The sequence below is a fragment of the Eurypyga helias genome, unplaced genomic scaffold (assembly GCF_000690775.1).
Source record: "Eurypyga helias isolate BGI_N326 unplaced genomic scaffold, ASM69077v1 scaffold313, whole genome shotgun sequence".
Lineage (NCBI taxonomy): Eukaryota > Metazoa > Chordata > Aves > Eurypygiformes > Eurypygidae > Eurypyga > Eurypyga helias.
The window spans coordinates 47031-59379 of record NW_010242886.1 but is presented as its reverse complement, the minus strand read 5'-3'; the positions used below and the strand labels follow the sequence as shown (position 1 = coordinate 59379).

The 12349-nt window shown below is 36.2% G+C and overlaps 1 protein-coding gene across 1 annotated transcript in view; it reads right to left on the bottom strand.

Moving 5' to 3' along the window:
* KCNH8 (potassium voltage-gated channel, subfamily H (eag-related), member 8) overlaps nt 1-12349 on the bottom strand; it is a gene marked incomplete at its 5' end in the record, with an annotated part of 69859 nt that overhangs the window by 11574 nt on the left and 45936 nt on the right. The window contains 4 exon segments of the mRNA XM_010149193.1: nt 306-382; nt 1164-1270; nt 5026-5381; nt 7049-7087. Of these exon segments, the coding sequence (XP_010147495.1) occupies nt 306-382; nt 1164-1270; nt 5026-5381; nt 7049-7087 (579 nt within the window).

Here is a 12349-nt window from a genome sequence, read left to right as displayed (position 1 = left end):
AAGAGTGAGAGGAAATAGAAGTACATACAGAAGAGGATAAATCCTAGGAAAGTTACATGCACTATCTATGCTAACCTCACTTTGTTTTTAGCTCTAACATATGACACATACATTCATATAGCTTTCATGCAGAGGATTAGTCTGGGAGAGTTAAAAACCCCAAACTGCCCTAAATGTAGGTAGGAAACCCATCCAGTTTTGTAAACTCATTTATCACACATTTGTCATATTCCCATATTCCGAGTTTTCTCCAGCATTCCTTGCATCATTTTTAATATAGTCCAGCCCCAACACAAACTCTTTACCTCGTTATTAAGCCTGCTGATCTGTTGTCTGGTCTCTTCTGCTTTGATAACAAGCACAGCAGCACCAATTTCAGCCTCTGAAAATAATTCAAATATATGTAAATTAGATTAGTATAACAGCTTGGAAACAGCAATGCTATTCTTGCACTTATCCAGTGCTTTAAATTTAAACATAGTTTGTACTTGGATTGAATGAAAATAAAATCTTGTGTTTGGTGTTCAGTGTATCATGAGTAAGAAAAGTGTGACAAAGTTTGTACTGCTCTCTGAACCTGAAAGGACTGAAAATGATAACCTTGGTGCCAACTATGTGACAAGTCAACCATTTTTAAAAATCATGATTGAACTTAATTTTTATTTTTCTGGTTGGCTTGTAACAGCCTCCATGTAAAAGGTATACACATAACTATGTGAGGATTGTTTACTTGTAAAAGAAGAGATGTTGGAAAGAGTCAAAGCTGCACTAATTGCCACTTCAGCATTAGTCCACTGGTCTCCCCTCTGTCTGTTGAATTGTCCTCTGTTCTTGTGTTGAGTACCTTCCATGCCCAAAGGTTTGGGAGCATGAGGCTCCTGGCTGATCCTACATTACTGGTGATAAAATATAATGCATGAAAACACAGTACTCTCTGCAAGCCATTTTATCATGACTATCTGTTAGCCAGAAGACAACAAACGGCCTCCAGAACCCCATTGCATTCTTCTACAGGACTACCTGTGGTAAGGAAATGGTGCTGAAAGTATGGATATAATTAAATTCATTTATGCCACTTCTGAAAATCAAAGAAACAAAGGGGAACAAAAAATAGTTATGAAAATTGTTTTCCCTAAAGAGTAATTTTCCCAGGCAAAACTTGCCTCCAATTGTAGGAGATAACCTCGATTCCTGCCTGAGCTGATCAGAGCTGAAGTCAAAGGTTTGGCTTTCCTCATTATGGTTTCCATCTTCAATCCCATCAACAATTCTGTTGAGAAAAAACGGAGTGATGGACCAATTTCATAAACATCACATTCATAATTGTGCCATCAAAATTACTCCTAAAGGGCACATTTTTAAGCAGTAGTAAATTTAACACAACATTAAATTTCGAGAAAAGTAAAAACTATTATATTGGTATAACTTCTTGTGAGTCAATAAAGATTAAACTTACTGTTAAGAGGAAGGACTGTGAGGCCAAACATAATTAACTCAAGTTTCAAAATTTTCATGAATTCTGCAGTATATTCCAGGTCCTAACAAAATCTGTATTGAATATAGTCTGCTTTTGATATCTAAAGTAATCTGTTGCTATTCTTTTTTCTGCACAAACTAAAGATGCTTCACTATCCTCTTGTTAAGTTTAAATCTCCCTGCACATAACAGTCAGGCTCTTATATCTGGCTTACTTAGGCAGAGCCTAAGCCTGAACATAATATATTTATGAAAACATCTTTGCAAACCATAGTCAAAATTGTGGTTGGCATGCAAATAGCTATTCAAATTCAGGGTATGGGAAGATGTGTAGACGAGCCTGCAATGTGCCAGTTATGTTAGTATTGTATTAGCAACAACTTACATCAGTATTAGATCTAACTACTAGAAGAGACATTTTTGTCAGTTATTTGTACTCATGCATTGCAGTTTACCTTCAATTTGCAGTGTCAAGAAATAAAAAAGCGCAATTTATACAATAATCCCATGCTGTATAAAAGATTAGAAAACTGGTATCAGGTGGAGGAATCAATACACATTATTAAGAATATATAATTATGAATATTTTTTCTCATTTATAATAAATTGTGCTATAAAGACATCTGTTTTAAAGTCAGTGAAAGAGACTTAGAAAACTGCCAATTGGCAGACATGAAGCATCAATTTGCTGTTTTGTCCAGGCACAAGGTTCGGAATTTCTTACAGTAGGCAGCTTGAGCTTCTCTGGCCTATCCCGATATCTGCAGCTGAAAACCCGAATGATTATTTTGTTTGAAATTTGCTATAATACCTGTTTAATGTCATCTGGCCTCACTGCTTCAAAAGTAAATTTTAAACACCTATATCCCATTTGTAGAGTTTTCTAATTACATAAAATGCTAACATTTTAACTGTCTTTAAAGCACACAGGGGAAAACCTACTCAGACGTGACTTGGAATTTTATAAATGCTTATAGTCTTTAAAGTGTTTAAAGATTCAGACTAAAAAGAAACCCTACTAGCAAAACTAGCTAGTTCTGGAGAGCCAAAAGACAGGCTTCTACGTGGGAAATATGTAACGGGCAAGATGCTTATTTATATACAAGGAACTGACTGTGGAACAACATAATCAAGTGAGGTCTCACCCCTTTCTGAATTAGTTATTGTACAGCCCTGAATTTTCTCCTGAAGACAGACACTTCCACTTCTAGAAGCCAAAAAGTCAGAAAAGATTAACATGTTACCTCTTCTATAAAGTTGGTCAGGGCTAGACTGCACTCATCCATGTGGGCCTGAAGAGATTTAAATTCATAAATGTCTCCTGCCAGTACTACCTTTATCATCACAATTTCTTCCTTTTGATGCTCTTCTACTTTGTAAGCAGTACCCAAAAAGTCATTGGGAAGACTATAACTCTGTACTAAAAGTTATGATGCTGGCTTCTATTCCTTGCACCAAGAACAACTTAAATATTTTACTCAGGCTTTCTGCTTTACTGCCTTTACTGTGGTGTACAAAAGAAGAACCTGAAGCACCAGTGAAGAGTTCTGGTTGTCTTATGCTGGGTAACATCCACAGTAGAACAAGTTCTTAAGCAGACAAAGTATATTTTCTTGAAAGAGTGAAGTTATTTACCTGACAACTGCACTGACTGGACATTTCAACCAGAATTTTGCCTTCCCTTGATGCTGCTGTCCAACAGCATAAAACCCGAGGATCTTAATTAAGGTCTTATTTTCTCTTTAACACTTACAAAGAAAAATTTAAGACTCTTTTTAAAGTGGTTTTAACTTCTCAGTTTAAATGTTCTAATAATATAAACTCATTTAGGGAAATAACATCAAAGTGTTCTGGCTGGAAAATAAAGTCTGAAAACCACGTATGTTTTGGGCCAATTTTCCTGCCTATTAACAGGATTATTCTGCAGTTATAAAATTATGAATGGAAATAGGAAATAATAATATATTTAACAATACTTGTTTAACATTGTGCCAATGTCTGGCTGCGTATATTCAGGACAATAATGAACAAGATTACATGTCGTCAGAAAATATGAGGGGTACCTTTTCCCTGAATTACCACTTGTTATGCAAATAATAACGACCTTTGCTCATAGCTGACCTGAACCAAATTCATATGAGATCTAGGAAAGAAATGAGAAAATATCCACTATGCATTTCAATTTTGCTAGTGTATAGGCTGTTTTTTCACACATTATTTTCCCCTGTATTGACAAAACCTAGTTTGTATCCTGCTCCTATTTGAAAAGCAACTCTACTGATCGAATATATGATAAGGACGAAAGATCTGCATACAGTTATCCATATTCTTTCTATGATTATATCCTTAGGGACAGGTGCCTTGACAGACCTAAACAAATATCAGTCAAGCTGTGGCTGTTGCATCTAGTGAATAAAGGAAGTTCTGGAACGCATAAAATACTTCAAATTATAGAAACTAAAATTGAACTGGAAGATCAACTGCTGCACCTCCTTGCATGTGAAAAAGTGATTATGATTTTCATAAAGAACTGATCCCAAAACTCTTGGTTAATAGTTAATTATTACCTTGCAGCAATTTAGAAATAAGATACGTAAATTATCTTACAAGTAACATACAAGTAAGGAGTTAAAATATTTAAAATTATCACTAATAATATGATAATATTCTTGTTTATGTTAAAAGCCACAGCAAAACTGACTTTCTCAACTCCATATTTATCACAGAAGCATAGAATGGTTTGGGCTGGAAGGAACCTTAAAGACCATCTAGTTCCAACCCCCCTGCCATGGGCAGGGAAACCTTCCACTAGACCAGGTTGCTCAAAGCCTCATCCAGCCTGGCCTTGAACACTTCCAGGGATGGGGCATCCACAACTTCTCTGGGCAACCTGTTCCAGTGCCTCACCACCCTCTCTGGGAACAATTTTTTCCTGACATCTAATCTAAGTCTACCCATTTTCAATTTAAACCCGTTACCCCTTGTCCTGTCACTACCTGCCCTTTTAAAAAGTTCCTTTCCAGCTTTCTTGTAAGCCCCTAGGTACTCTCTAGATACTTGCATTATCAGGGTTTTTTTTTCCCCTAAAATATAAATCACCTAAATATTTTCTAATGTTGTTAGGCAATATTTTTTCATTGTAGAGCTCTACTCCAATAATTTCTGTATTTGCACAGCTATGCTGTAGTATCATCTGTTTGCTTTCTATATTGCTCTCTGATGGATTCAGAATGTTTCACAGTGCTAATGTGGGAATGCATATTATTATAGATGGACAAAATGATACCATAAAGCCAGACCATTCAAATAGTCAGTTTTGTAATTGCTCAATACTTTCTCTTTTACTGGTAGAAATACTTTATATTGCAATAAAGTCCTAAAGTCATAACATTCTGCATAGTGTGCAATAGCGCCTACAGTAAGAGGACTTCTCTGTGGGATGAAGAAAAGCATCAACTATTAAAGCAAAAATGTTATGTAGCATTCACTCATGATATTTTTGATAGGAGTTATATGATAGAGAAGAAAATTACTCTTCATAACTATTACCTTGGGCTCAGGTCAGGTGGACAACTGGTGGTCAGTGCTGAAAGGTGTAACTTAAGGTTTTTCTCCTTCCTTCTGCAGTAGTAATGGAGCTCCGTTTCATGTTTTGTTCTTGAGGGGTTTGAACTGCAAGCACGGATGGGGGAATGAAAGGGCACCGTTCCTGAGGCCAACTGCTTCAAATTTCTCCCTAGGTGGCTTTTATTGCTTCCAGCCTTCTTCTGCTGAGAGCAATTTGTGCTTCTTGTGTGGATTGGTGAAAGGGTACTGTTCTCTTCTTCTCCCTCCTCATCCTCGTCCTCATCTTCCACAATTGAAGGGAGTCTCTTCTTTATATTTCCATTTCCCTTGAGCTCTGTCTAAAATAGAAGGTAATACATACTAGCATAAAATTCAAAGCCCGATATTGCAGAAATACAATTTCTTCTGGTATTCACCCTGGAAGAAACCCAGATCTAGCACATCTTTCATTTCTCATTAGAGATAGCATATGTGAGAAAAAAATACAAGCAAATAAAAAAACGTTACTAGCAACTTAGCCAGTGAAGTCACTGCAATATATTTTGTTACTAAGATTACATGACTAGGTCTTACAAGCCATGTGCCGTATGTACACTTGAGTAGATTAATCTTGTTTTACTGAGGCATTATTTCTTTTGAATGTTACACTCTCAGACTCCTGGTGGACCAAGGGAAAGAACTGTGGCTGGTAATTCATATAATTCCACATATGAAACCATTTATAATGTATAAATAACATTTACACCAGTTCAGCTCAAGGCCAAATTTTCTCTGCATCCTTTTTAGTTGTTGTAACTGAAACCGCTGCGGGGATATTAGGCAGACTTTTCAGTTTATACAAAGTCCCATTAATGCACCAATGGTGTGACAGTGTCAGCTTCAGAACTGGGTTGTGAAAAAGCAAAGCTACTTCTGTTTTTAAAAAAATGCAATTTGAATGCTTGATGTTGGAACCAAGCCAATTTAGAGGCAATTTAGGTCTGGGGTCTGTACTTTGGTAATTAAAGCACATTGTAAGAAAGTAATACATTATTTGTTATCGTTTCATGGTAACAAAATACACTGGTCATGAGTGCTGAGATGTGCTAACGTGGAGCTCATTTCAGCAGGAGATCATAACTCAAAAATACTTCCATCTATTCCCATTGTATTTATTGATATTTATTGGTAGTAGGTAAATGGACTAAGGCAGAATCAGGTTCCAGGTCAAATTAACAAACTCCACACATCTCAGTGAAGAGGACAGCCAAATGCAACTTCATGGTTTCAGACAATGTTGCTATACCTATGCATTTTTTTTAGCAGACTACTCCTCTTAATCAAGCTTGATTGAGGTACTGCTAACTTCAGAGGGAAAACCTCAGATGAGTTTGTATAGTGAAATTTCCTACGTTCAGGCCAAGTAAGATTGACTGGGTGAAAATGCAGACTTGAGGAATTTATCCAAATACTCTAAGGCCCTATTAAAATCTGTCTAAATATTTTGCAGAATGGGTCTAATCTAGTAGTTTTTTACAGCACACTTCCACTTAATGAATGCTCTTCTCTTAGTATACATTGACAGATTTAATGAACTAGGTCCTTTCCATCTGAGATGTATGAAAAGGTAAGAATTTAAAACAGGTAAAAAACCTGTCTATATAAACAGTCTTGTCAATCGTAACAGTTATCTGAAGGCTGTCATCATGATCAAATTGTACAAGACCTGGCATCAACTCAGCCTATAATGTACGGAGAATCCGCATTAACCGCATTGAAAACTTTGGCTCAGGTAACCATGTATTTAAAATGCAGGTGCTATAGTAGGATATCCAAATGCAGCACCTGGAAGAAAAGATCATAAGCTGTTACTCATAAAATGGACAGTGACAGAATAGAGGGTGCTATTTGAAGTCTCGTTCTGAAACCATGAACATCAGCTGGAGTTCCACTAGCTTTGCTCTGGCCATAACTGTGTGCATGTTTCAAAGTCAAACTTGCCATATTTAAAATGTGGCTAACATACCTGAGATAGCGTAGACTTGTTTGATAATTTTGATATTACCTGAAAAAAACAAAACAAAAAAGAAAAAGTAGCAAATATGTGCATCTGCACAGTATTGGCTTCCAAAACCACACATCATCTGAACCAAAGCATTCACGTTGGTACATGAAACGAATCTCATGAAAAAACAGCTGTATTATATTAAATGGTGACATAGCACTGAACTAAGGACATTCCTTGGAAGCAGATGTTGTGAGGAAAAGTTTTATTTTAATTAAAAAGATAGTTCCTGCAAAAATAACAGTTTACTTACCCAAAATGTTGGGTCAAGGCTTTAAACATGGGTGAATGTATGCCTGGTGGGTTTCAGTGCTCATTTGGTGGATTCTCATGCAGGAATAGTGCTCTGCTTTGGACCTACCTCTTTGTACCTTAAGGTCCTGTGGCCCCAGCCTAGTCCTTTTATGTGGGTGATCTAACTAATTGCAGTGTCTGTGGGCAATTTTCAAAGGCAGTGATGGGACTGAAGCAAGTAGGAACAATATAACCCTGAGGGAGGTACATGCCTAGAAGCTATTCAAGGTCATGACATTTTCCCTTCTTGGATTAAACAGAAAGCAAAACAAAAGAAAATGAAGAAGAAAAATCATGCAAATCTAGTAACTACTTCTAATAAGATCTACTGGAACTGCTGAATATTACCTGCTATGAACATTCTGTTGTTTATTTGAATGTTCACACCCTGATCACGGGCAAGCCTCTGACAGTCTACGTGCTGTATTTAAAGGAAAACTTTAGTCTGCCTGGTAGAATTATCAGAAGTGATTTTCAGCTTTCCTAAACCCACATGTCATGATAAAAAGTGCTTAACAGCCATCAAATTTAGCTTCAGTTTGTTTTTCTCCAAACTCAGGTAGAAGAGGTTCAGCCATTCTGGGATTTATTGAGACTTCCCAGTTTGTTTGATATAAGTCTTCAGAACTCCTAAATACAAAAATTATAGGCACAGATTTGGAAAAAATAATTGTGGGATGTTTTGTATTTTTTTTTTTCCCCTTCTTCACAAGTCTTTCGGGTTAACCTGAAAACTGTTTTGTAGTTGGTCATAAAAGTGAGGGTAGTAGCAGTGATATAATGTACATATACACCATATTTAGATTTCTGTAAGCAGAAATCCTACTCCATAACAGCCAAGCCAGTAAGTAGCAGGTGTATCAATAAATTTAGTAATAACACTCTAATAACTGCCAAACAGAACAACCACAATAATTAGGCTATGTAAATAAAATCACTGCTCTGTTCTTCCTGAATTTGATAAAGTACTAGATAATGTTAGCAGAGAATGAGATCTCAGACACTGAAATCTCTGAGCTTGCACTGCAGTCTATGTCAGTTGAAGAAATTTCATCTCCTTCAAGATTCAGGAGAACTAGAAATACACTAAAATATTAAATTTAGGATTAGGAAGCATTAATCGCACATTTTGCACATCTATTTAAGAAGATTAATTTACAGTAGTGCCTCAAAGTTAGGGATATCCGTTTGCTTGAATTCTAGGCACAGGTGCAGCACAAATGTTAAATAGCAACCTTAATTAGAATACCACACCAATCCCAAACATTAACAACAGTTTCACAGAAGAACTCAGAAAGTATGAATTTACCTGATAAAGGCTTTATGTGTGATTCGTAATATGTAGTTAGCAATGCAGGTGAAGTTTTCTCCTCACATTATTTTTTTCCCTGAAAACATGTGTTAATCCTGATTGTACATTCTGATAACAAAGAAATCATTATATGGGTGCCTCCTCGATGTCCTGGTGGCGTTTCTCACAGCACTGCTGGCATCTTTTACCTGGGCTGGGCTTTCAGCTCCATGCCCAGGTGATAGCACTGTCCTCTGGGTGCAGGACCTCTCTGCTGCCCATCAGCACAACAGGCACAGCCACTCATTGGTCCTCCTGGTCTCAGCGGTACCCTTGCTGGTCACTGAGGCAGGGAGAAACTGGCTGCAGGGGAAATGGGGGTAATGGCAGCACGTTGGTGCCCTTTGACCTTACCAACAGAAAGGTAAAGGGATCTTGAAGAGAGGTTGTTTTTTACAGGGTGGGGAAGGAGTATCCTTGGGAGGGAGGGTAGCAGAAAAGAAGGACAGATATGAACAGGGAGCAGGTGATGTGCAAAACTACTCATCAGAATTTCTTCTTTCATTTCCCCAAACTGACCCTTTTAACCCACTGGGAACAGCTTCAGTCTGGATAAATTGATACTTTTAGAAAAACTCTAGACCTATAAACTTTTTTACATAGCACAGAAACCACAGTAGAGTGTTGTAATTGCTTCTGTATTAATACACTGCAGCCATGTTTATTGTTTGTAACTTTGAACACCGTATCTTGGACACATAAATAAAACATGGGCCTGGACTTTATGGCTTGGTGGTTGAAAGCTGGTAAAAGAAACTATAATTAATGTGTGACCAGAGAGAATTCTCAAGAGTTTGGCTTTTAAACCTCCTCCAGCTTCTCACTTCTCTCTCTCTCTCCCTCCAAAAACACCATTTTAAAAGAGAAAAAGATAAACATAAGAACAAGAGCAAAGCCAGTTAAAGGGCAGAAGATTTAAAGACCTCACCATGCTTCCTCTCTGTAAAAATGTAGTGTCAGAGTAAATAATTATGAGGTGCTGTCCTATTTCTAGTCTGTAACACCTTTTATTTAGGGCAACACATTGGTGTAGCCTTCTACAAAATGCATTTTATACATTTTGCGTTTCTTATGCAAAAAGAAAGAAAATCCAAAATAGCTCACATTCTAGCCTTTTAAATGAAGTACAACTCTTAAAGGGTAAAGGCTGCTGAAAGAAGAACACTGATATTTACCCTGCTATGCATTAGAAAAAAACCCAAAAGACTGATATTAGCATGAATCATGTGAAACACTGTCAAAGGGTCCAATTTAAACTCTAATTTGCCCAGGTGTCTCTTTATGTCTTGTGAAACCAACTATTAAATTTAATTTTACAAGATAAAACAATAATAAATCATGTACCAAAAGGAGACTCACAAAATTCTTCTATGTATATAACCTCAAAACTATAATCTTGCAATTATTTAGGATGTTAACATATAGAGCTTAAAAATTCAATAATCTTTATCATTGCTTATAATAAGCACAAAAAGAGTATTTCCCCATCTGAAAATACTGGTGGTTTGCTGTTGAAAGCCGGTGACAGGGTCAAGAGACTGTAGTCTTTAATAGAAGGATCGCTACCAAGAACTGTGGCAAAACCAGGTAATTAGCTGTACAATAATTCAAAGTGAATTCCTATTACAAGACACTAAAAAGAGAAATATAGAGATGCAGTTAATTTAGGGGCTAACGCATTCAATGTCTAAGTAAGTAAACTTGCATTTTTTAGCTGAACAAAATGCTATCAGCTTTTACTGGCCTCGTTCCTGTTGCCTTCGCGCAGGTAGAAACAAAAATAGAAACATAATTTTGCTGATTTGCTTGTAAGTCTTGGGTCCTAAAATATATGAATAATTCTCTGTATCTGCAGAGTCAGAAGGATAAAATACACTTTCAGGAAAGGATTTGAAATCAAACTAGAATATTAATGTTCAGTGTTTGGAAACAGGAAAAACCCATTTAGAAGCATTGGCAGTATGTGTGTGGGGGAAAAGAACATATGTGATATGTTCTAGTCTTTGCAAATTTACTGTATGGCAATGGAAATGATACAAGTACATAACGAGGGATTATTGTACAGCTGAAAAGCTTAATGCCTCACATGTGTTCAGGCCTCAGTTTTCCATAATCAGGAAATTTGTCAATGAAATATCACAAATCCTTTAAATGACAAAGGAGTCAATCACTTGCAAAGGGTTTCTCAGGTTAGATACAATTGTTTTCCCATCTACATTTATTGAGAAATTGCCCACTTTCTTTTTTTCTTTTTAAGACTTTCTACAGTTCATTGGCTTGTTTTCTCAGGTTTATTCTTGACTCTTCCTTCCTTAATGAAGAGATGAAAAAAACGTATTTTGTGCAAGCAGATGTGTGTATATTGCATTAACAGCAACATCTGAACAGCAGTTCTGTCACAAGTATTTTATGCTAGGTGACAAATAACTGAATTGACATGACCTCTGCAGTATTCTGTTAAGTCATTATCATACATAATTCCTCTTTTGAATAAATTATAGACTGTGAAGTTTGGACAAATGTTCAATAACTGGCTAGTTGTGGTTAGCTTTGAATAAGCTTTTTGTAAATAAATTCTTTCTTGGATTTGAATTTCTCACGAGCTTTTATATTTAGTATTAAAAGTTTACTTTTCATATATTTCTTTAAAATATGGATGTTAATGAATATTTTACTTTTTGGGTGGCAATTTGATCAGCACATTAACCTCTCGCCAGTTCTTCCAGAATTAAAAAAGTGCAAATTGAGCACACATCTGGCCCCTGGACATATTCAGAGTTAAAACTTTGGGGAAAACAACAGAACCGTGAAAGTGATCCGCATGATTTCACCTCAGGGCAAGAAGCCATGTCTTGGCATGTGAAGATGTCAGCCAAAGTCTAAGTATGTAAACTTTTTAATAAGAGAGCCATCATCATTTCCTTCCCCTGAGATGTAATTTGTGTTTTCTATATATGTATAATCAAGAAAAGCCCAGCACATAGCTTTTTGAAATTCTTGGCAGCTTTGTTATTCAAGTTCTTCATAAATTAGAAACTAAGACAAAATGGACACTCATAACTGAATAAAATTGCTTCAGTTTTCAAAAGACAATGATATAAAACCAAACTCAGTGTCAGAGAAATCTTATATCAATTTTGCTGAAGGAATGATCATAGTGTGATTATCCATGGAGCCTGTCTCTGAATACTTATATATATATGTGTAGTAATGTGCTGTATATATTTTTATACTGTATGTATATATTTGTTAATACAATAATTATTTATCACAGCATTGAGAAAGTGATCTATATACAGTTGGAACTGTATTTTCAGCAGAACTCTAGTTACACTTATGTATGTAGTTTCACTAGCTGTGGTTTTACTGAGTGAAAGTATAGATGATTAAAAAGAATAATATTCTGATATATTTATTTTTATGCCAGTGAAATATTAGAATGCACTTGTACATAAGTAATTTGGTTTTCATTTTAATATGCTTTCATATCTTTGAGCAGAGGAGTGGGTCTAGATGACCTTCAGAGGTCCCTTCCAACATCAGCTATTATACTGTTTTATGATGTTTAAAAAACCCCTGCACTAAAAAGGATACCAACTCAATAAAAATAAGAGCAC